This window comes from Pseudoliparis swirei, chromosome 15 (genome assembly GCF_029220125.1).
Source record: "Pseudoliparis swirei isolate HS2019 ecotype Mariana Trench chromosome 15, NWPU_hadal_v1, whole genome shotgun sequence".
NCBI lineage: Eukaryota > Metazoa > Chordata > Actinopteri > Perciformes > Liparidae > Pseudoliparis > Pseudoliparis swirei.
The window spans coordinates 20,831,633-20,852,952 of record NC_079402.1 but is presented as its reverse complement, the minus strand read 5'-3'; the positions used below and the strand labels follow the sequence as shown (position 1 = coordinate 20,852,952).

The 21,320-nt window shown below is 41.7% G+C and overlaps 1 protein-coding gene across 1 annotated transcript in view; it reads right to left on the bottom strand.

Annotated features, from left to right (window-relative positions):
* The window catches only part of arhgap24 (Rho GTPase activating protein 24), a 72,533-nt gene that overhangs the window by 33,895 nt on the left and 17,318 nt on the right, over window positions 1-21,320 (bottom strand). The window contains exon 3 of the mRNA XM_056431894.1: window positions 11,353-11,440. Coding sequence (XP_056287869.1) covers window positions 11,353-11,440 — 88 coding nt within the window. The remainder of the gene's footprint in view (window positions 1-11,352; window positions 11,441-21,320) is intronic.

The window sequence follows — 21,320 nt, the reverse complement described above, 5'->3', positions numbered from 1 at the left end:
TTAAGCTCTTGTGTTGTTGTTGTTGTTGTTGTTGCTGCTGCTGTCTTTTCCCATTGAGAGGTTGATCAATCATGGCTTTATGAAAAATGGGTGCCGTCATTCACTCGTAGATTGAGTCCTTATACGAGCTCCCACGAGCTCTGGTCCCATCACTAAAATACATAAACGTCACACTGTGTTGCTCCAGAGACGTCAGGCTGCTGTTGAAGATGCTGACAACGTATAAAACCATCAGTATTCATGTGCTCTTACAAAGGTGTCACCTCCCTCTTGCAAAACTGTTTTTTTAGCTGTCAAATCCAAGAGCCAATGTCTTTGATTGTTGCCTCAATTCATAATCTCCCCCCCCCCAAAAAAGACTGGAGCCTTCTCCCCTCAGCTGGATGTGAGAGTCCACGTCTTTTCTAAACATTACTTAAAACCGAGAGCTGTTCGCCAACACACTCACGATGTGATAACCTTAAAAGGACAATGTTTTCTCCAAACTGCCGATTTCACCCCGTCTGTCAGCGAACCGAACGCTGTCCAGACTGTCTGCCGCGAGGAGCGGTCCATGACGATCCCACCGAGGAGGGAGGCGTACGCATCAGAGGGAGTCCACTGGCCCCAGAGATCCTCACGAAGAGCTCGGCTGGCAGCCCACAGCGTCTCCCGCGACGACGCCTTGTGAAACCCGGCCGGTGACCTTCTCCTAACCCACAAGGCCACGCGTCGTCAGGTTTCTGCAAACTCCAAACCGTTCAGCAGTGAGAGGGTCAAACAGATGTTGCCTCGACCTGGAGAACCAACAGGCGTCTGCTTTGTTACTTTTAAATCCACTTGACAGTCAGCCAGTTGGTTTTTCCAGCTTTGTTACTTGGCCTTCAGAGGAAAGGAGTTTTCTCCGATCTGTTTGAGGACACAATCCCAAAAAATGTGTTTAATAATCTACTCAGCTATTTACTTTGTTTTCCCCCTGTATATTTAGTATTCGTATTTAGTTTTTAGTATTTAGTTTTGTGTTTTATATTTATTTTCATTGATGCTCTGATGTGCACCGCTGCTGTGATTTTTGAAATTTCCCCACTGTGGGACGAATAAAGGAATATCATATATCATGTCATGTCATAATGCTTTTTGCAACTATCTCAGCCACCATTGCCAAGGAAATGCTCTCACTCCTTTTTTCAAACTGTTCCCGACACCTTCCAACTTTTCCCCTCGGAATATCAGCATTTCCTCTCCAAAGGCAGACTGAGCAACGTCTCGACTTCACCTTCCGGGACACTGAGTGGTTTTCCAGAACTCCAGAAGGAAAATGTAAATACTTACCTCTATTGCCTCTATTATTTGGACCCCAGCCCAAACTTCCATGTTGTAGCTCTAGAGATATTTCATGGAATCATTTTGAAAACAGTGACCTGCTTGTGGCGCTTCATAGGAAAATCAAGTGATAGAGCCAAGCCACAAACACACCCACACAGGATACGTTGTTTACTGTAATGTCAACACAATTCACAACTAGAATGGGCACTCGGTACACAGCGCCACGGAAAGCCCCGCTATTAGAAGATATCATTGCATATACAACTAGAATGGGCACTCGGTAGAGCGCATACCTTCGCATATCACAAGATTGGGCATTGAATTATGAACATTTTGGCATTAGTTGCATGCCAATTGGACAAAAATGTATCGTGCTATGGTAAAAAAAGAGTTTGACCTTTCCATGACCATGACCTTGACCTTTGACCCGATTGATCCCAAAATCTAATCAAATGGTCACCGGATAATAACCAATCATCCCACCAAATTTCAGGCGATTCAAGAACATTTTGACCTGTTCATGACCTTTGACCTTGACCTTTGACCCGATCGATCCCAAAATCTAGTCAACTGGTCCCCGGATAATAAACAATCATCCCACCAAATTTCATGCGATTCGGTTCAATACTTTTTGAGTTCTGCGAAAGATTTTGACCTGTTCATGACCTTTGACCTTTGACCCGATCGATCCCAAAATCTAATCAACTGGTCCCCGGATAATAAACAATCATCCCACCAAATTTCATGCGATTCGGTTCAATACTTTTTGAGATTTGCGAATAACACGCATACAAATAAATAAATAAATAAATAAATAAATACACGGCGATCAAAACATAACCTTCCGGCATTTTCAATGCGAAGGTAACTAGAACGGGCACTCGGTAGAGCGCATACCTTCGCATATCACAAGATTGGGCATTGAATTATGAACATTTTGGCATTATTTGCATGCCAATTGGATATAAATTGACCGCGCTATGGTAAAAAGAAGATGTTGACCTTTTCATGACCTTGACCTTTGACCCGATCGTTCCCAAAATCTAATCAAATGGTCCCCGGATTATAACCAATCATCCCACCAAATTTCATGCGATTCGGTTTAATACTTTTTTACTTATGCGAATAACACGCATACAAATAAATAAATAAATAAATAAATACACGGCAATCAAAACATTACCTTCCGCATTTTCAATGCGAAGGTAATGAACACAATCTCAAACATTTGCCACTGAGATCCTCCCCGGGGAAACTATTACTCATGAAAATGTCTCTGTTGCCGCGTTACTATGTTATCACCTCTTGGCGCCCGTACATTGATCTCCACCGTGTGTGTCGGTCTGATGTGGCCCTCTGCAACGCTTGGGATCGTAAATTCAGATATCGAGAAAACAACAACAACAAGCGATGTGAATCTCAGAGGCCCCAGATGACAAGTGTCAACAGAAGCAAATTGCCCGGCCACAACTCCTCCAGGAGGCCAAACGCCGCCGTGTCACAGACAGCAGGTTACTGACTTCATATGCACGCTGGGAAAACATGGATGTGCATAAACATGTCCAGACACACATAAACAAGCATTCACTGAGGAAGGGAAGAGAAGTTCAGTTGCTGACCTTTTAAAAAAAAGAAAGTCATATCACAAAGGGGAAAGGACACAAAGCTCCAAACGGACCGACTCGAGCCGGACGTACACACGAAGTGAAGAAGAATGTTATTTTAGAAAAACACAATCTTGTCACGCATGCTTCTCCGGCTACGTCATTTTTGCCAGTAATATCCATAAATCACTGCCTTCCCTCTTAATGCATGCTTTGATACGGCTGCTTTATTCCTCCTGGATTTATGGTGCATTAGAAGCTGTGCTGATTAAACCAATACATCAGAACATGGAGTCGGGAACAGAGAGCTGCTTCTTGTTCATACCGTCAGGTTAATTTGATCAACTCGTGTCGAGGTTGATATATATTCTATCCATGGCAGTGAAGTGGGTGTGAGATGGGGGAAGTCATTATATTTCCCGTGAGCCTTTTCATTCATTATAGCTGGGTGAGGTTTTCCTTGAAATGCTATAGCTGAGCCTGCATTTCACTATAATTATGACATTTCTGCATTTTCCTTTGATTTTTATTTTCTTCTTTTCCTTTTGGTATGTGCTTGTCTTATCTTGTATATGCACTACCGCACCTTTTCCTTTGAAATCGGCTCCATGTGAAATATAATATCTCAGTGTTTTAATTGTATGCACCCGATCTGTCTGTGCTGTAATCTTTATTCTCCAGTTTAATCTCTTGTACTCTATTTTATCTTATGTCACTGGACTCTTTTGAAGTCCTGCCTCTTCATGTAATCGTGTGCATTGAGTGGGACTTGCCTGCACACTGAGAAAGGTATTATCAAAAACCCAAACTCTGTATTGTAAACGCATAATTACAGGTGAAGAATATGGATTCTATTCTTTGTGAGCAACCCAAAGGCGTGTGCTTTGAACTAGAGCTGCACATGAAGCCGTGAGGCAGCTGTCTGATACACATATTCCAAGGTATTTCAGGCGACCCATAAAACACCAGTTTATTATGTGCATAGTCAAGCTAAAGAGAACATGATACGAGTTAAAGCTGCACTAGTGGTCATTGAATCGTTGTTTATACAGAAGGGCACACACACAAACACACAAACACACACATACACACACACACACACACACACACACACACAGCCGATGCCAGCACCAGAAGTTATCCATGACTAATGTGACATGGGGGCCTATTTAAACCTGCTTATGTCCTGACAGTGAAGCGTCAACACCACAGATTAATACGGGTTCTCAATTACTCCACTGGTGGCTTCCTTAACCGTGAACACAGATGAGATGCCGACAGGGTTTTATTCTCAGGCTGCTATTTATTAAAGACCAAGTGGGATAATTGCCCCCCCTCTCTCTCTTCCACCCTCAATGCTGACTTGAGCCTTTAAGAAAAATGTAATTCCCCCATCCATCTTCCCATCATCAACTTTATCTGCTTAAAGTCGACATGCCAACCTGTAAGTATCTTCTGGCGTCCTCATAATGAACAGTACAGTGGTCCGTGGTCTTATAATTGCACGTCTGTCTTCGCCCTCTGATAATAATCATTCAGTCGTTCCGTTTTAATTACAAGTCTGACTATATAGGTTCAGGTCAGATTAGCATGTTACCTGAGAAAGCACAGACTGAGCACACAGATTGTTTTCTGTTTTCTTAACCCTTGTGTTGCCTTCGGGTCCAATGGCCGATTTTCAATTTTTCACTTTCCGTCTCGCTGAACAATATGACCCGATTCAATGTTTAACCCTCCTGTTACCTTTATATTTACTAACATATTTTACCCTTGAGGTCAATATGACCCCAGCTATTAAAATCTCCAGAAAATTATTAGAATTAATATTGTTTTCCAAGTTTAAGTGTGAGGTACTTTATGTTTGTTTGTTGACTCCGACAGACAACCGACATTGAATATCGTCACAATGACCCGAAGGCGACAGGAGGGTTAAATATTGAATCGGGTCAAAATGACCCGAAGGCAACACAAGGGTTAAACAGATTAATAACGATAAGAAGAGGCTCTAGACATCTCTTCACACATCCCCTCTGTGCTGGGAAGGGTCTGATTTACTCACACGCTGCCTGGCCTGCCGACTCATATTTACAGTATGATTATCATAAGTCAATCACACAAGTCACATCGTGTGAATTAGACATCCACCGAAGTGATTTATGACACTCATAAGTCACTGCAGAGGTCACCGAGGTGGCTGCCCATCGGGCCTACATGGCATAGTGATGGAGGATTAATCATGGACGCACTAAATTACACGATACATAACAATAAATATATTTACATATTCTCGTTAAATGTTCTCACTGAAGATATTTGGGCTGATGGCAAAGTGATCATAAGCAGGCTGTAAAAAAAGTATTTCAAAAGTAATTCTGACAAAAACGCAAACTCAAGATGACTTTCTCAAGAACTGCATCTCAAATAAATGCGGAATAATAATATTGTGCTATATTATACTATTTTTACCGCTACAATAACACCAGTGTATAATACAAGCAATTCAAATTACATTCTACAAGGCATTTGAAAATGTACTAATTCACTTCAGTCATAATTGAATTTACATTAAATTTCACCACAAAGTCTACAACTTTGCAGAATTGATATATACATAATTATACAATATTAGTGCATTGCTTTCGTGAAAAAATATGAAAATACCGTTCTGTTTAATTCAAAATAAGACTAATGTTGACAGGGCTGGATTAGAGGATTATCCCCCATGCAATGCCTTAGAACACCACACGAGGGCACTGTCAACCTAATTTAGGAACCTTCACCTCAGCATCACGTCAACTCTCACTCAAAATGAGAAGAAATGCCAAGACGTTACTTTACTTTGTAAAGCCGACCAAAATCGTTGATACCGGTAGAGAAGAGGAAACCATTCTACTCTCCGGTTACGCACTCCGGCTCCGTTCCTGGAGGCCGCCCACGCTGCACCGCGCGTGATCCCCAAAAGGTCCTCTCATGAATGAAGGTGGCCTCTGGGGATGAGCTCAGGAAATATTCCCATAATTCAGCAGCGGCGTGACCTGCTGTGGCCTGACCAGCCGCTCTAAACGGGCTACCAAGAGAAGAAACAGAGAGGTTGAGCCTGGGGCAGCGAGAGAGAGAGAGAGACATAACGAACTCTACAGCCAAAGCCTCGTGTTTATGAGAGCTCGGGGAAACAGGAGCACACCGTTTCTCCATCAAAAACACAGCAGGCAGTGTTTCCTGTGTTGATTCTTGTTTTAAAGGATCAGGATGATTAATCATCGTCGGACCAGTGGAAGAGACATTTCAGCTGCAGGTATTTATGCATCTTTGACACACAAAAAGAGGAGAGCCTCCTCCGCTGTTGTTGTCTGAATTCATCCTCTGCTAAAGGCAGGGTGTGCTTATTGCAATCTCACAACCCAGAGTTGTGTTATATCACACAGCTGTATTCAGATCATATCTCACATTCTTGGGAGGATTCAGGGAACATCAGATAACACGGCACACTGCTGCTGAGCAGCGGGATGTTCTGATACGTATTCCAGATACATGCACTGAGATAACTCCAGTTGTTGTTCTGTCAGTGCCGCCTGCTGTGTGAGCAATACACTCTCAGAAAGTTACTTTCTCTGTGATCCCCGAGGAAGTCGCATCATTTAGAATAGTTTGCAGGTGCGTGCAAATACGGCTACACAGAAAACTAGAACGGGCACTCGGTAGAGCGCATACCTTCGCATATCACAAGATTGGGCATTGAATTATGAACATTTTGGCATTAGTTGCATGCCAATTGGATAAAAATGGTAAAAATAAGATTTTGACCTTTTCATGACCTTGACCTTGACCGTTGACCCGATCGATCCCAAAATCTAATCAAATGGTCCCCGGATAATATCCAATCATCCCACCAAATTGCATCCAATTCGGTTTAATACTTTTTGAGTTATGCGAGTAACACGCATACAAATAAATAAACAAATACACGGCGATCAAAACATAACCTTCCGCATTTTCAATGCGAAGGTAATGAAACGTCCTTTAATGTAATCCTCAAGCGGGGCAGAAACTTGTCCTGCATAGATAAGCTGAGAAAAATATAGATGTGATGCCATAAACAGCCTGTGTTCATGCATTGTGGTTGTTTTTCCTCTTCTCTTTCGCTCGGGCCCACGTGAGCTCGCACATGTTCCAACGCGTCCGTGTGATGGAAGACCTCCACCGGCGCTTTGAGTCTCAGAGTGTGGGCGAACCGAACAAAAGCCCCATTGTGTCCGTCCCAGAGTATCTCAGTCAGACGGCTGCTAATAAAGACATAAATGTGATTACAGTCTAAATATCGTTAGTGTTGAATCCGCTTCACCAGCCATCCTCCTGTCTGTCTTTCTTTCTTTCTTTGTGTATGCTGGTTTTAAAACACATCATCCAGATGTGGATTTGCAACGTGAAAGAATTAAAGACGAGAGAAAGAGGAAGAACAGGAGAAAAACATCTGATGGTGCACATGACATCTATGTCTCCTGTCCTTCCTGGGGAGGGATCCTCCTCTGTCGCTCTGCTGAAGGGTTTCTTCCCTCTCTTCCCTGTGAAAGTTTTTTTTCTTCTATTTCTTGGGAGTTTTTCCTGATCCGATGCGAGGTCAAAGGTCAGGGATGTCTCCACAGGTTGTAAAGCCCGCCGAGGCACATTCGTAATCTGTGATATTGGGCTATATAACATGAATTGAATTGAATTGATTGTTCTCTGAACTATTTTGCAAAACCTTCAAGCTGTTCAAGGCACGGAGCAAAGGGGCGAATCCAGAGACGTGTGTCGAGTCTCCCTCCCCATGCAGATGTCCTGATTGATGGCCCGATACCCGGCTGGTGGTCAGACCTCAGCAGCAGAGAAGACAACGGACATCTCTGTACAACACGGACCCCCCCCCCCCCATCACATCCCGTCTGTCTGCCTGCCAGAGACTGTCCGTGTTGTGTTCACGCTGCACAGCCCCATTTAGACCAGTGGAATATATGTGTTGGGTTTTTCCTTTCATTTGCTCGCTCTGCTTCTCTGAGACCTCTTTATTTGCAAATGTTCTTGTTTTTCCCGTCAGTCCGAGGGCGTAGTGGATGTTGCCGAACGGCGAAAGCAGTCGAGTCGTATTAGTGGCATTTGGAAGAGACTCTCGTCGTGTTTTAACAACCAGCGAGGCCCTTGTCGTGAACATGCCGGGAGTCGCGTTTTAGTCTCAGTGAGTCATTTCACAGTTTTTAAGACGCAGCCATAACACGCCCGGGTCTTTGATGGTGTGAAGAAGAAAGTTTACGACGGACTTTGTGGCCAGTGGAGTGAAGTGTGAGCAAATAGAGAAATCATAGCTCTGAATAGAGCTTGTGTCCAGGAACGACATAATAAGACTAAGAAGCCGGAATAATCCGACGTTGTGGGGTTCGTTGCTTCATATTTATTCTTCCTTCTTTGAAAGGAGACTAAATAACCTTTGAAAGAGGAAATTAGGAATATTAAGAACACTACGGCCTTACTTGGTGAAAAAGGACAAGATGATGCAAATGTTACTCAAACTAAAATTAAAGCCTCACCAGTCAATTAGGACATTGGTTTAAAAGAACTGAGATCTGAGGGTGGAGTCATTCATTATTTAGGTAAACCGTCCGGGAATTTTCTCACTTAAACACAACACGAACGTTTTAGGATACACGGCTCTGTATTCATCTGTATTCATCTGTATTTATTCCCTTATGGCAGAGAAGTGTATGCATAATATCCGTAATGTATCAGGGACAAAAACATTTACAATAGCAACAATTGTAAATACATCATACGGTGCTATATCAAGCCATTAGCATCTCATTTGCAGTAACTATACATTTATTATCCTGGCTGCCTCAAAGTCACGCAGCACAGAAACAATATTTCACCACATTTACCACCACAATGTGCCACAAACCATTCAATAAGCTGCTTTAAAAACCTTCACATCCAACCTAGAGGACCAAGCCTCTCAAACAGGGGAGAGGAACATGGCGGCTGGCAGCGGCACACAGTGGAAATGATGGCACGACTGCCATAAAGAAAGCCGTCTCACTGGATCCCACATTTCCTTTCCCCTTTTTTTTTTTTTTTTTTTTTTTACAGGTTTGTAGTGGGGGGGACCCGGTAAACACATCACCGAGTCTCCAAAGTCAAGAGAAATTGAAAAGCTGCCAATACAAAGACACAAGGCTATTTTCTCCAGAGGGAAAAACGAACGTAGGGGTAACCACATCACCTCTGTTCACATGTGAGGACACGGCACGGAGCGAATGGCACCTGGAGACGGGGACATGAAACTGAGACTGAGAGGGGCCACAATGAGTCACAGAGGCATGTGTGTAACCCTCCTGTTACCTTTAGGGTCAATTTGACCCCATTCAATGTTTAATGTCGGTGTTCTTTGGGGTCAATTTGACCCCAGGCTGTTTTTCACTGTGTCAAACATATAAGAAATATCAACTTTTTTATATATTTAAAGGGCTATTTAGGTAGTCAACAAACAAACATAAAGTACCTCACACTTAAACTTGGGAAACAATATTAATTCTAATAATTTTCTGGAGGTTTTAATTGCTGGGGTCAAATTGACCCCGAGGGTAAAATATGTTAGTAAATGTAAAGGTAACAGAAGGGTTAATTCTTTAGTGCACTGTTTTTAAGTCTTACGCCCTCAAAATTCAAATAGCATGGGAATAGGACTGCGATCTCTGATCTGCCCCCTGTTGCCAGGTGACAACTTTCAGTAGAGCCGTCGAAAATGGTCATATTCGTGTTTCTAAAGAAAATGATCGTTACTGGATGTCACCAAAGCCTCATGCAGCTCAGCATACAAATACAATTGTACCGCTAATTTGTATTGTGGTTTTCAGCTGCAGTAAATGGGTCTCAAAAAGAGAAGAGAAGATATAGTTTAGCTTGTGAAACTTCCATTTTGTTCCTTTGATTATTCAAAAAAAATTTTTTACAGTTCAATGTGTTTTGTGCAAAACAGCTTTATTGAACCAAGCATAGCCCAAATGCAAAAGCATTACTAATTATTAGGACTTTTTTGAGGCATCCACATGGATGGTGTCAATCATATTCTGGCTGTGCAGGTTTGAACACTCACAGCAGCCAGTGTGTGTGTGTGTGTGTGTGTGTGTGTGTCATCAGCTGTCAGAATGTCTCTGAGCAACACCTGATCTCTTCGCTGTGAGATGAAGATTGGAATCAAACACCTCGCGTCTAAATGCTTTTTGACTTGAGTGCTGTTTTATATTCATTAAAATATCTGCTATTTGCGCTGATACGTCAAAATGTATTTGAACATGACATGACATCTTGAAACTTAATCCTCATCTTATGTAAGAAAAAAAAAAAAAAGCAGCAAGGTAATTTGCAACCAAAACCACCATCAAAAGTCTGTCAAGCGAACCTGCGACACACCTGAACTTTACATGTCAGTTCTGGCCATTTGCCCAAATTAATTATTTAGTTTGGGCTCAGTCTGAGCCTGTAATGACCTTTTACTGTGTTTTGTGCACCATTATCTACCAGGTCACACGGTATATATATATATATATATATATATAAATATATATATATATTTATATATATATATATATAAATATATATATATATTTTATTTATTCATTCATTTATTTATTTATTTATATTTTTATTTTTATTTTTATATATAAATAATTTGGTTTCCTCTGAAAGAAACTTCAGTGGAGAGAAACAAAAGATGAATAAAATGCCACAGTTGTCGCACACATCCGGTGTTTTCCACAGTGTTTTTACGATTGGCTCAACTGGTGCTACTGTATCTTTCTCCAGCTGCCTCTCGGTCCCCAGTGTGTATGTGTTTTAAATATATATTCCATAGACTCACATTCCTGACATCCCTCAGCCTGGGAAGATTCCCCACTATTCAGAATCAGAAACAGGTTTATTGCCAAAGAATGAATGTTTTCACAAACAAACGAGGAATTTTTTTTGGTGGAAGGTGCAACATTTGGACATGACAAACAACAATCAACGCAAGGAGGGAGGGGGAGTGGGAGGAAGAGGGAGGAGGAGGAAGAGGAAGGAGCGGGAAGAAGGAGGAGAGAGGAGTTCTAGAGTGCTTGTGTTCGCCTGCGTGTGTGTGTGGTCGGTGTGTGTGTGTGTGTGTGTGTCGGCTCGTGAGCCGAGCTTCTGAACTAAAGGAAAAGTTTGGGAAGGCTATAAACAGGGGTTATATTTATATATATACACAGGGGTTAGCATGTACTGATTTCTTTCTTAGATGATTTTCACAGAGTTCATGACTTCACTCAAATGTATTTGCTGCAGACCAGAGGGACTCAAACCTCGTGTTTTTGTTGCCACGTTAGCCAACATGGCTATGATCAGTTTGTCTGAAGGAAAGATGAAAAGTAATTATATGAATCTCATCTTCTCCTACCTGGAATGATCTCCAAGAGAAATTTCCCCCCTTCATCGCCACTGGTTGGATGCTCTGTAACTTTGTTTCCAGGCAAGAAAATGGCTCCCTGCGAAAAACAAAGAGCAAAGGGATCAGATACGCAAAACAGACAGTTTAAATATTCAGGATCTTTTGGATAGTTGGCCTACATCTGTTTTGTTGATATTTGTTTTCAGACACATCAACATACTTTATTCCCACTGAATGGTATAGATTATCTGTGTTCTCATCATGCTTTCTTTTAATGTCCAACAACACACTTTTCCCACTTCAATTTTAAAATACTCCCTGTTTTGAGACCTCACAGTCAACATATTGATTTAATATTTGTTTGTTTCCCATGTTACTGCACATTTGATCTAGAACAGGTTATTTTGCGCGACCTTCACGCAGGTTTTCTTGTAACGTCACCAATCCTGAGCTCAACTCACACCATCCCTCTCACGTTATCACAGAACTATTCAAAACACTGACATTACATGACATCACATGTCATTTAGCAGACGCTTTTATCCAAAGCGACTTACATAAGTGCATCAACCTAGAGTAAAAACTGAGAACAACAAGAATACAGAAAGTAACATTTCCTCAACATAGTCGAATTACAAAAGTACCATAATAAGAGACATTTTAACCCTCCTGTTACCTTAAGGTCAATTTGACCCCATTCAATGTTTAACGTCGGTGTTCTTTCGGGTCAATTTGACCCCAGGCTGTTTTTCACTGTGTCAAACATATAAGAAATATCAACTTTTTTATATATTGAAAGGGCTATTTAGGTCGTCAACAAACAAACATAAAGTACCTCACACTTAAACCTGGAAAACAATATTAATTCTAATAATTTTCTGGAGGTTTTAATTGCTGGGGTCAAATTGACCCCAAGGGTAAAATATGTCAGTAAATATAAAGGTAACAGGAGGGTTAAACATTGAATGGGGTCAAATTGACCCAAAGGTAACAGAAGGGTTAAGAGCCACTGAAGTGCTAATCTGTGTTTTAATCCAGATTTAGTCGGAAAAGATGTGTTTTTAGTTTCCGCCGGAAGCTGTAGAGACTTCCTGCCGTCCTGATGTGTGTGAAGGGGTTCTGCGTGGTCATGCGTATGAGCTGGTGCGTAAGATCATCTGGGTGAGGGAGCTCAGCAGTTTTAAAATGTGGCAAACCGGCGGCATCGAGCAGAGGGAATCAGCGTGTGATACATCATCTGTGTGACACTGAAGGCCAACGGCTCTCTGCTTTAAATAGCAGGAGCATCAGCGGCAGCTTTTTCCAAAGTCAACCTCTCAATAACCTTACTGTTTCCTGCCTGGTCGAAAGCTTGTGAGTCATATGTGTGTGTATGTCGTCCTCCAAGAGACCGAAGCCCTCATTGGCTGGACCAGAGACACCATGCTGGGCTTACAGCAGTGTTAATTGTTATTTTCCTGATTTACATCACACATGATCCCGTTATGAAATATGATAGATTGTTGCTCATCAAATTACCCAACAAGATATAAATCAGTTAAAACTAGAACGGGCACTCGGTAGAGCGCATACCTTCGCATATCACAAGATTATGAACATTTTGGCATTAGTTGCATGCCAATTGGATAGAAATTGACCGCGCTATGGTAAAAAGAAGATTTTGACCTTTCCATGACCATGACCATGACCTTTGATCCAGTCGATCCCAAAATCTAATCAAATGGTTCCCGGATAATAACCAATCATCCCACCAAATTTCATGCGATTCGGTTTAATACTTTTTGAGTTATGCGAGTAACACGCATACAAATAAATAAATAAAACTAAAATAAATAAATAAATACATACACGGCGATCAAAACATAACCTTCCGCATATTCAATGCGAAGGTAATCAGCTCCACAGCATGGATCTGTAATAACAATAATATATTAATCATGTTGGAGGCCATTCAGCTGCCTGATTATTACTTTGGTCAGTTTAAGTATATTTTGCTAAACTTCTGTATTTACTTTTCAGTGAAATTATAAACGCCGGACTTCTTGTGTGTAAAAGAGTTATTTTCATTGTGGTTTTTCTGCTTTTTACAGGCACGATCAAGTTATTAATCTTCCAACTGATTCACCAACATGTATTAATTGTTAAATGCATTTGTTTAAGCCCCAAACTCTCCAACCGCTCTTTCTTATATTCATATATTTTATGATAACAAACTGAACATGATTAGGTTTCCGACTGTCGGTCACATAATTTGAATTATTGGGCCAACGGTCAATTGATTGGTTGATAATAAAACTAATCATTAGTTGCAACCCGGGTAAAGTAAAGGATCTGGATATGAGATGTTTATAAGCGGGTCACTTCGACCCTTCATGCATTCAAACAGTGAGTAACAACGTGGACGTCAGAGCCACAATGCAGCATCTGACAGCCATTACAGAGCCCTCTATCTGGGTTAACGCAGACAAGATGTGCATCCGCGACAGCACAAGTATTAAGGACCCGGACACATTACGGGATCTGAAGGGAGTCGGCTTCCTTCCTGCTGAAAAAGAGAGCTCTTTAATGAGCCTTAACTGTGACATCTCAGAAGTAGAAAGCCATACCTGAAGCCCCGTGATGAACTGCTTTAAAAGGGGTTATAAAGACCGGGCGGACAGTGAGGCAGAGAAAGCTCGTTTGATGTGGTCATCAGCAACAGAATCTGCTCAGCGTCAGCATCTCGGGATTAAAAGCTTCTTTGAGAAGTTTTTTAAGAAGTGAAAAAACGATTTATTATTATTTTTTTGGGTCACATACTGATTCCAAGGAAACGGGATAGGACTTAAAATGAAACGTGTGTGGGTGAGATAGACTTCAAACATATGTGCCTTTTGGACTTGAGCTTTCCTAAAAAAAAAGAACAGAGTAGTCGCTCCATATTGTAAAGCCACAACTCCACGGATATATTCCTCGCCTCTGTTTCTCAGCCACAGCCAACCTTTCCATCCTGACATCCTCCCCGGTGGTCCGTTGTTCGCTGCAGACGAACTCAACCACAGACAGAGTGATATCTACCGAGCACGGTAGCCTGGCCCAGCCCACGGTGCAAACTATTTTGGGGTGTTCTTTGCATTTTTATCCCGTCAACGAGGATGAGGTCATTCTGCAGTGACACACACCCACTTATCTTTTGTTCTCGACCGGAAAGCTGTGCACACACACCGTTGGGACGAAGGTCTCCGCCTGAGGACGGCGACAGCAGGAGGCTCAGGTCGGTAAGCAGCAGCCTGTCAGGAAGGCTGTTTCTCCAACAGCACGATCCAAATAAAATACAATTTGGAGTGGTTCCTCCGACTGCAGTGTGACTCCAGCTCTGCTCAGTTATTGGCATCTGACCAACCTGCACACGCTGTGGCAAATCAATCAAAATGTGAAGCCACTTGTGGTCCGAAACCACACATTGTTTCTCCAGTTTGTTTGGAGTACATAGGGTCAATGTTCAACTGTGCCTCATTGTTATCCTCAGCTTTGGATGTTTCATTAATATGCCAGATTGGCTTTTTCAATAAAATCTCAAGACACAATGAAACCAGCTTGTACACCATGACATAGGACATGGGGTAGGCTATCCAATGTCAATATCTTCATCTTTACCTTCGCATTGAAAATGCGGAAGGTAATGTTTTGATCGCCGTGTATTTGTATGCGTGCGTGTTATTCGCATAAGTCAAAAAGTATTAAACCGAATCGCATGAAATTTGGTGGGATGATTGGTTATTATCCGGGGACCATTTGTTTAGATTTTGGGATCGATCGGGTCAGAGGTCAAGGTCAAGGTCATGAAAAGGTCAAAATCTTATTTTTACCATAGCGCGGTCAATTTTTATCCAATTGGCATGCAACTAATGCCAAAATGTGATATGCGAAAGTATGCGCTCTACCGAGTGCCCGTTCTAGTTTAATGATGTAAGAATGCCGTTGCCAATGTGTCCTCTGCATGATAAAGAAATTGAGCTCATAATTAACAGCTGGATGGGTCAGCTCGCAAGAGGCCCCAACAGGAATGCCCATGCAGTCAGATACCTAATATGATCTATCGGGCAACCTTTACTTTCAGTTGCAACGGTAGGAATGTAAATTTTGATCATCCAGCTTGTACAGAGCAACATCACCATTAATTGGGAGTGGTGTATGCCACCTGAGGAAAGGTGGTGTATCACTCTTCTATTAGCAGCTAGTTGCTAAAGTTTTCTGCCTTTATGTTACTTTTATATCGATATTTCACCCAAAAGAAGAACAGCGGGCAGCTGCACCCGGAAATGTTAACATGAGAAGATGAACCAAAAACAGTGATATTGTAGATCAGAAATGCTCATATGGCTCAAAATGCTACACGGTGCATGCATGATCATTATTTGGGCATTCATCACTGTCAGCTACCCCCACATCATATACAGAGATCAATTGTTAATATAAATATATTGATTATAGCCACTTGAAGAATAAAAACGATTACCCCACTGGAACTTCTCCGGCTCCTAAATCAAATGAAGCAGCCATGAATTTTAAATGTATAAATAATCCTGTTTGTGGTTAATGATCTGGTTTGATGAATGACACAGAGAAATATATTGTGGAGCAGAAATGGATTTCAGATTGCAAACAGATAAATGCTCACACTGAAGTCAATTAGGCAGAAGTTATTGGGGTCACAGGTCAGTTAGGAGCTCATTAGACCGTGGCTGGTTGACCAGCGGCCCTTTTATCCAATAATTACTGTCACACACAGGAAGTCAGACTCAGTGGGAGACCATGGAGAGGTTACCTTTATGTGTTCCCCTGTGTGGACTGGTAAGTGTGAGTGCATCTGTCTGCCTTTAAGAAAAAAGAAAATCTTCTCACTATTCGAGTCTTCGCGATAAGACTACTCGAGTGGTAAAGAGTTCCAAGCGGTGGTTCTGCTCTGATCACTCCACCGAGTCCATCGATCCAATAAACGTCCTCCTTTTTTCACCGTTATAAAACAGGTAGCTGTGTATGGAGGACTTAAAATGCCTTAAGTATAAATAAATAAATAAATGCATGAATAAATACAAGAATAAATAAATAAATGCTTAAATAAATGTATAAATAAATAAATAAATACAGGAATAAATAAATAAATGTATTCCTATATTTATTCATGCATTTATTTATTTATACTTAAGTCATTTTGAGTCCTCCATAGCTGTGAACTTCCGCTCTGACTGGCCATGGTAAAAATACTCAGTAAAGCCACGGCAGCGCCTGCATAACATTCACTGCAAAAATTAATATGCCAGTCAAACGCAATAGCGTGGAAAAAATAGAGGGCACCTCAATTACTTTTATTGATTTGGTGGATTTATCGCGGGTGTTAATGATGCGAGAAGTTATCCATGACAAGATGATGGAGAGACAACTTAAATTAACAGGAGGGGAATTAAAAAGTTAAATCAGAAAACAAGAAGTGTTTGCTGAAAACAGTGACAGATGTGCTTTTTAAAAACTGTATAACAACATAAAAATGAACAGGTAAGGCACATTTCACTTCTATTCTATTATCTTTCTCGGTGTTTTGGATTATTCATCACAGTCAGACTCCAGGCGGACTTTACGAGGATCACACGAGCTCCGTCACGAAAAGAACAAACAGCACAGGGTTCTCTTGAAAACAACTAATGCAATAAAATCCAAGACAAAGAGCCAAGGAGGCAGACAACAAGGACAAGAAGGGTCTGAAAGAAAGCTTCTTGGCTCCAACAGTAAATCCATCAAAAACTAAATCCCGAAGAATAAAAAGTACGAAAGCCTCCAGTGATTTATGTGAAAGCAGCTGTAAAACACACGGTGTCCTGCCACTCTCGTGCAGGAATACGTCTCACTGCTGCCGGCCTGATACAGATACCTTTTATCTTCCTCCAAGACAGACTCCCATATGTAAAGAATTATAAAATATCCTCTGCCCAAATCTGAGCTTTCTCAAATGATGAAATGTTAGGAAAGATATAAAGGAACAATGTTTTTGATTAAATGAGAGACTGAAGGCTACATAGTCCAAATAAAAAACCTTTACAGAAGATGAATGTATTGGCTCAAGGAGTTTAATAACTTGTAGTTGTGACTATCTCTGCTCCAATTCATTAGAATAAATAATAAAATACTACATGTTGTGTACAATACTGTATATGTATGGACAAGTATTTCAAAATGTACTCTAATGATGCACAGCGTATCACACTTATAAAGGTTCCTTGTCTGCAGTGCAAATACTGTATGTCTTTATGTAACCTTATTAAATACATTTCCATGTGTCTTTATGTCATCTTATTACAAAGTGTTCCCTTGAGTTCGTGTTTTATAGATTAATCTTCCTCTTGAGCTAATAAACATGTTGAGATAAGCAGCGCCGTGTCATTTTAAGGACATAATTACTTTGTCATACTTTATCCTATGTATCATACTGCATCCTATGTATCATACTGCATGATACTATATCCTATGTATCATACTGCATGATACTATATTCTATTTATCATGCAATGGAATCACAAATACTGTGACAATTAATGCCATTTTAATTGCAAATATACAGGCATGACCATGTGGGTACATATTTTATGTGAATTCCTGTTTATTACTATGTATACATACTCTATGGACGTGTTCCAAATTCAAGATATGAGTTCACATGTTTCCTGTGAAATTAATCTATCGCATGTTGAGCTCAACTTCCAGTATATCTCCACCCTTAAACTGGAGCACAGCTGCAGGAGGCTATTTTCCAGGTAATTTAGTTTGTAGCCGGTTGCAGTCGAGTCCTAAAACTGAAACAGAGAGACACCATACTTCTGTTTCATGCTCCTTTACTCACTTGTGTCCAATACTGTTTGCGTGACATCTCAAAGCAGCCTGCCTGGAGTCTTAGAAGATAAACAACCCCGGCACTTGAAGATAACCGGCTACCAAGAAGAAGAAAAAAAAGTAGCCTTGAATAAAACCTTGATACGTCTTCTGAAGTGATAATATGACATTTAGCTCGTCGGAAATCTGAAGAACATGAAGGAAACAGATTGAAACGTGATTAGTCTGCCGAGGGAACGCATCGTGAAAGCCTACAACGGCGTGATGTACTTGAGTCTCGGTCGAGATGAATATCGAGATGAATATCTGCGTCGTTGAAAGAACAATACCATCAGTTATGACACCAGTTTGCAAAGCTGGAGATGTATTCATTTATATAAATAATAATTCACCTTGCGGTTGTGTGAGAAAAATACATTTTACAAAAAACATGGAATCAACAAAATCCCCAAAAGCAGCGGTAGTGATTTTGTACAATACTTTGCTGAATGAAATGTGGGTCAGTGGTTAGCAGGTCCGTGTTTCAATCCCCGCTCTAGTTGACGTGCCCTTGAGCAAGACACTGGACCCTGAGTTGCTCCCTGTAGCTGCGTCTGCTATGTATGAACGTGACGTGATTGTAAGTCGCTTTGGATAAAAGTTAAATAATGTAATCTACTTTGTAAATGCAAAGAGTTCCCACTGGTCATTGTCTGTTTGTGTGGATTTGTTGTCAGCAAATGTGCGTTTACTGTGTATTGATGTCCCTTTGCCCCCCTTTGATGTACCATCCACCCATCCACCCATCCGTCCATCCACCCACCCATCCACCCATCCATCCATCCACCCATGCATCCACCCATCCATCCATCCACCCATCCACCCACCCATCCATCCACTCATCCACCCATCCACCCACCCATCCATCCATCCACCCATCCATCCATCCATCCACCTATCCACCCATCCATCCATCCATCCACCCATCCATCATCCATCCACCCATCCATCCACCCATCCACCCATATCCACCCATCCATCCACCTATCCACCCATCCATCCACCTATCCATCCATCCACCTATCCATCCATCCACCCATCCATCCATCCATCCACCCATCCATCCATCCACCCATCCACCCATCCATCCATCCACCCATCCATCCACCTATCCATCCATCCATCCACCCATCCATTGTCATCTGCATTCCCTGCATGCTCAGCAGGCCGACCCAGTTTCCCTCTCTCTCACCCGTGATGTACCATTAGTAACAATGTAAGATATTTCCTTGCAGTTACCCAGTCAGCTCTCTCTCTCTCTCAAGCGGATGACGTGGAGCACCTTACTGAGACATGCGATACTTGTTCTTTAATATCAAACCTCAAGCATGGCTTTGATTTACTGGTCACAGCAAACAGACAGCAAGATTTACAACAGACATCTTTTGTGTCTTTCTGAGGCCGGCTCTTCCTGCAGGGCGTCTGAGGACACAGTGGAGAGGATTATATGGCATCAACTGATACTGCTGATGCACATTGTTGTGTGACAGATCACTCTGTTACACGCTGAGCAGCGACCTGGCTGCCACGCTCAAATATAAGAGGGGAGAGTAACTTTAATATCTCTGTTAGCACATTTGCTATGGTACATTTGGCAAATCATCAGCTGGATTAGAATATGACAATACTTGTAATTTCCTTTATAATTAATATCACGAGCTACAGGTTAATAATTGTTAGCAACGTATGCCAGACGATTAGCACTTTCCCTTTCTGAAAGAAAACAGACAGAACAGTGAGTCAAGTCCCCTCTCACATACAAGTTGCCATGGCATCCTTTTCTTTATATAAATGAATTGGTTTTAGCCACATGAAACAACACTTATACTTATATTCTGTGGGATAAAACACAGGCTAACATATTTAGCCATTGGGGAAAGTCAAGTATAAGTCTGACATGTTCCAACTGAAAACCCTGTTGTGTGTGAAGTATGTCGCTGTGATTCCAGAGAGCTCCTGCACCAGCTGCACACTCACTTATTGTGAGGAGGTGTGCTCCCCCACTTGCACAAATATCACTACACCTGCACACAGCTACACGTTACAGTCGTACCTTAATACCACCTACGGTATTAGGGGCCGAGAAAGTGCTCACAAAACTAATCTTTCAGAAACTTGTTGAATGCAAGAGACATTTTCATCCATCAATACAAAACGTATTAGGCACCAACTATTACAGAGCAATCTCTGTATTAAGCATGCATGATATTAACTGCTTTTTGTCACGACTCAAAAACAGGACCCAAAAGCACGACTACAAAGTTCAGGGCGATCAAAAGAGTTTATAAAAACAGAAAATCACAGCTATGCTGGAAAAGTAAACCAGGACAAAAGACGACACTATCAAGAACGATCAGGACGAGACTCGAGGCAAGACGATCTGACACAAGACAGGTAGACACCGGCTTAAAATACATGAGGAAATGGGGAACAGGTGGACACAATCAGGGGTGATGGGGCAATCACACTAACGAGGAAACACCGGGGCAGAAATAAAGTTTCTGAAACGAGAGAGGACAGTTACTACAAAATAAAAGCGGACATGGAAAACAGGACTAAAACCTCAAACTGAACACAACCGACGAGACACGACACTTTTATTCTTTCTCTGATGTATTAATCCTGATGAAGAAAAGGCCTGTTGCTAAATATGATTGTCAGGAATAAGAGAAGACACTCGTGCGTGACCCAGCCAAGACTTAACGTAACACCAAGACGTCAAGTTTGCGTTTGGCTCTGTAAGCAGAAGACGATGTCAGCCGTGCGTTTGATGACGTCCACGAGAGGGTGTTTGGATAACGTCCACATTATTGTCCACATTCCTCTGACGTATCCGAGTCAGATCTCGCCTGGATGTGACGTGGCTCACTGCGACCCCCATGCCACGAGAGCTGGCTTCGGTCAGACGGACGGCACAGTGCTGATGTGTTATCAAGAGGGCCGCGGGACGACACGGTCTTGCAGTATGAATAATTACAGAAGCGCGGCGGCATTTTATTTACTCTCGTTGAATGCCGAGGTCGAACAGTTTCCAGCTCAAGTGGAGAAAACAAAGGATTTTCAGTGCATTATTG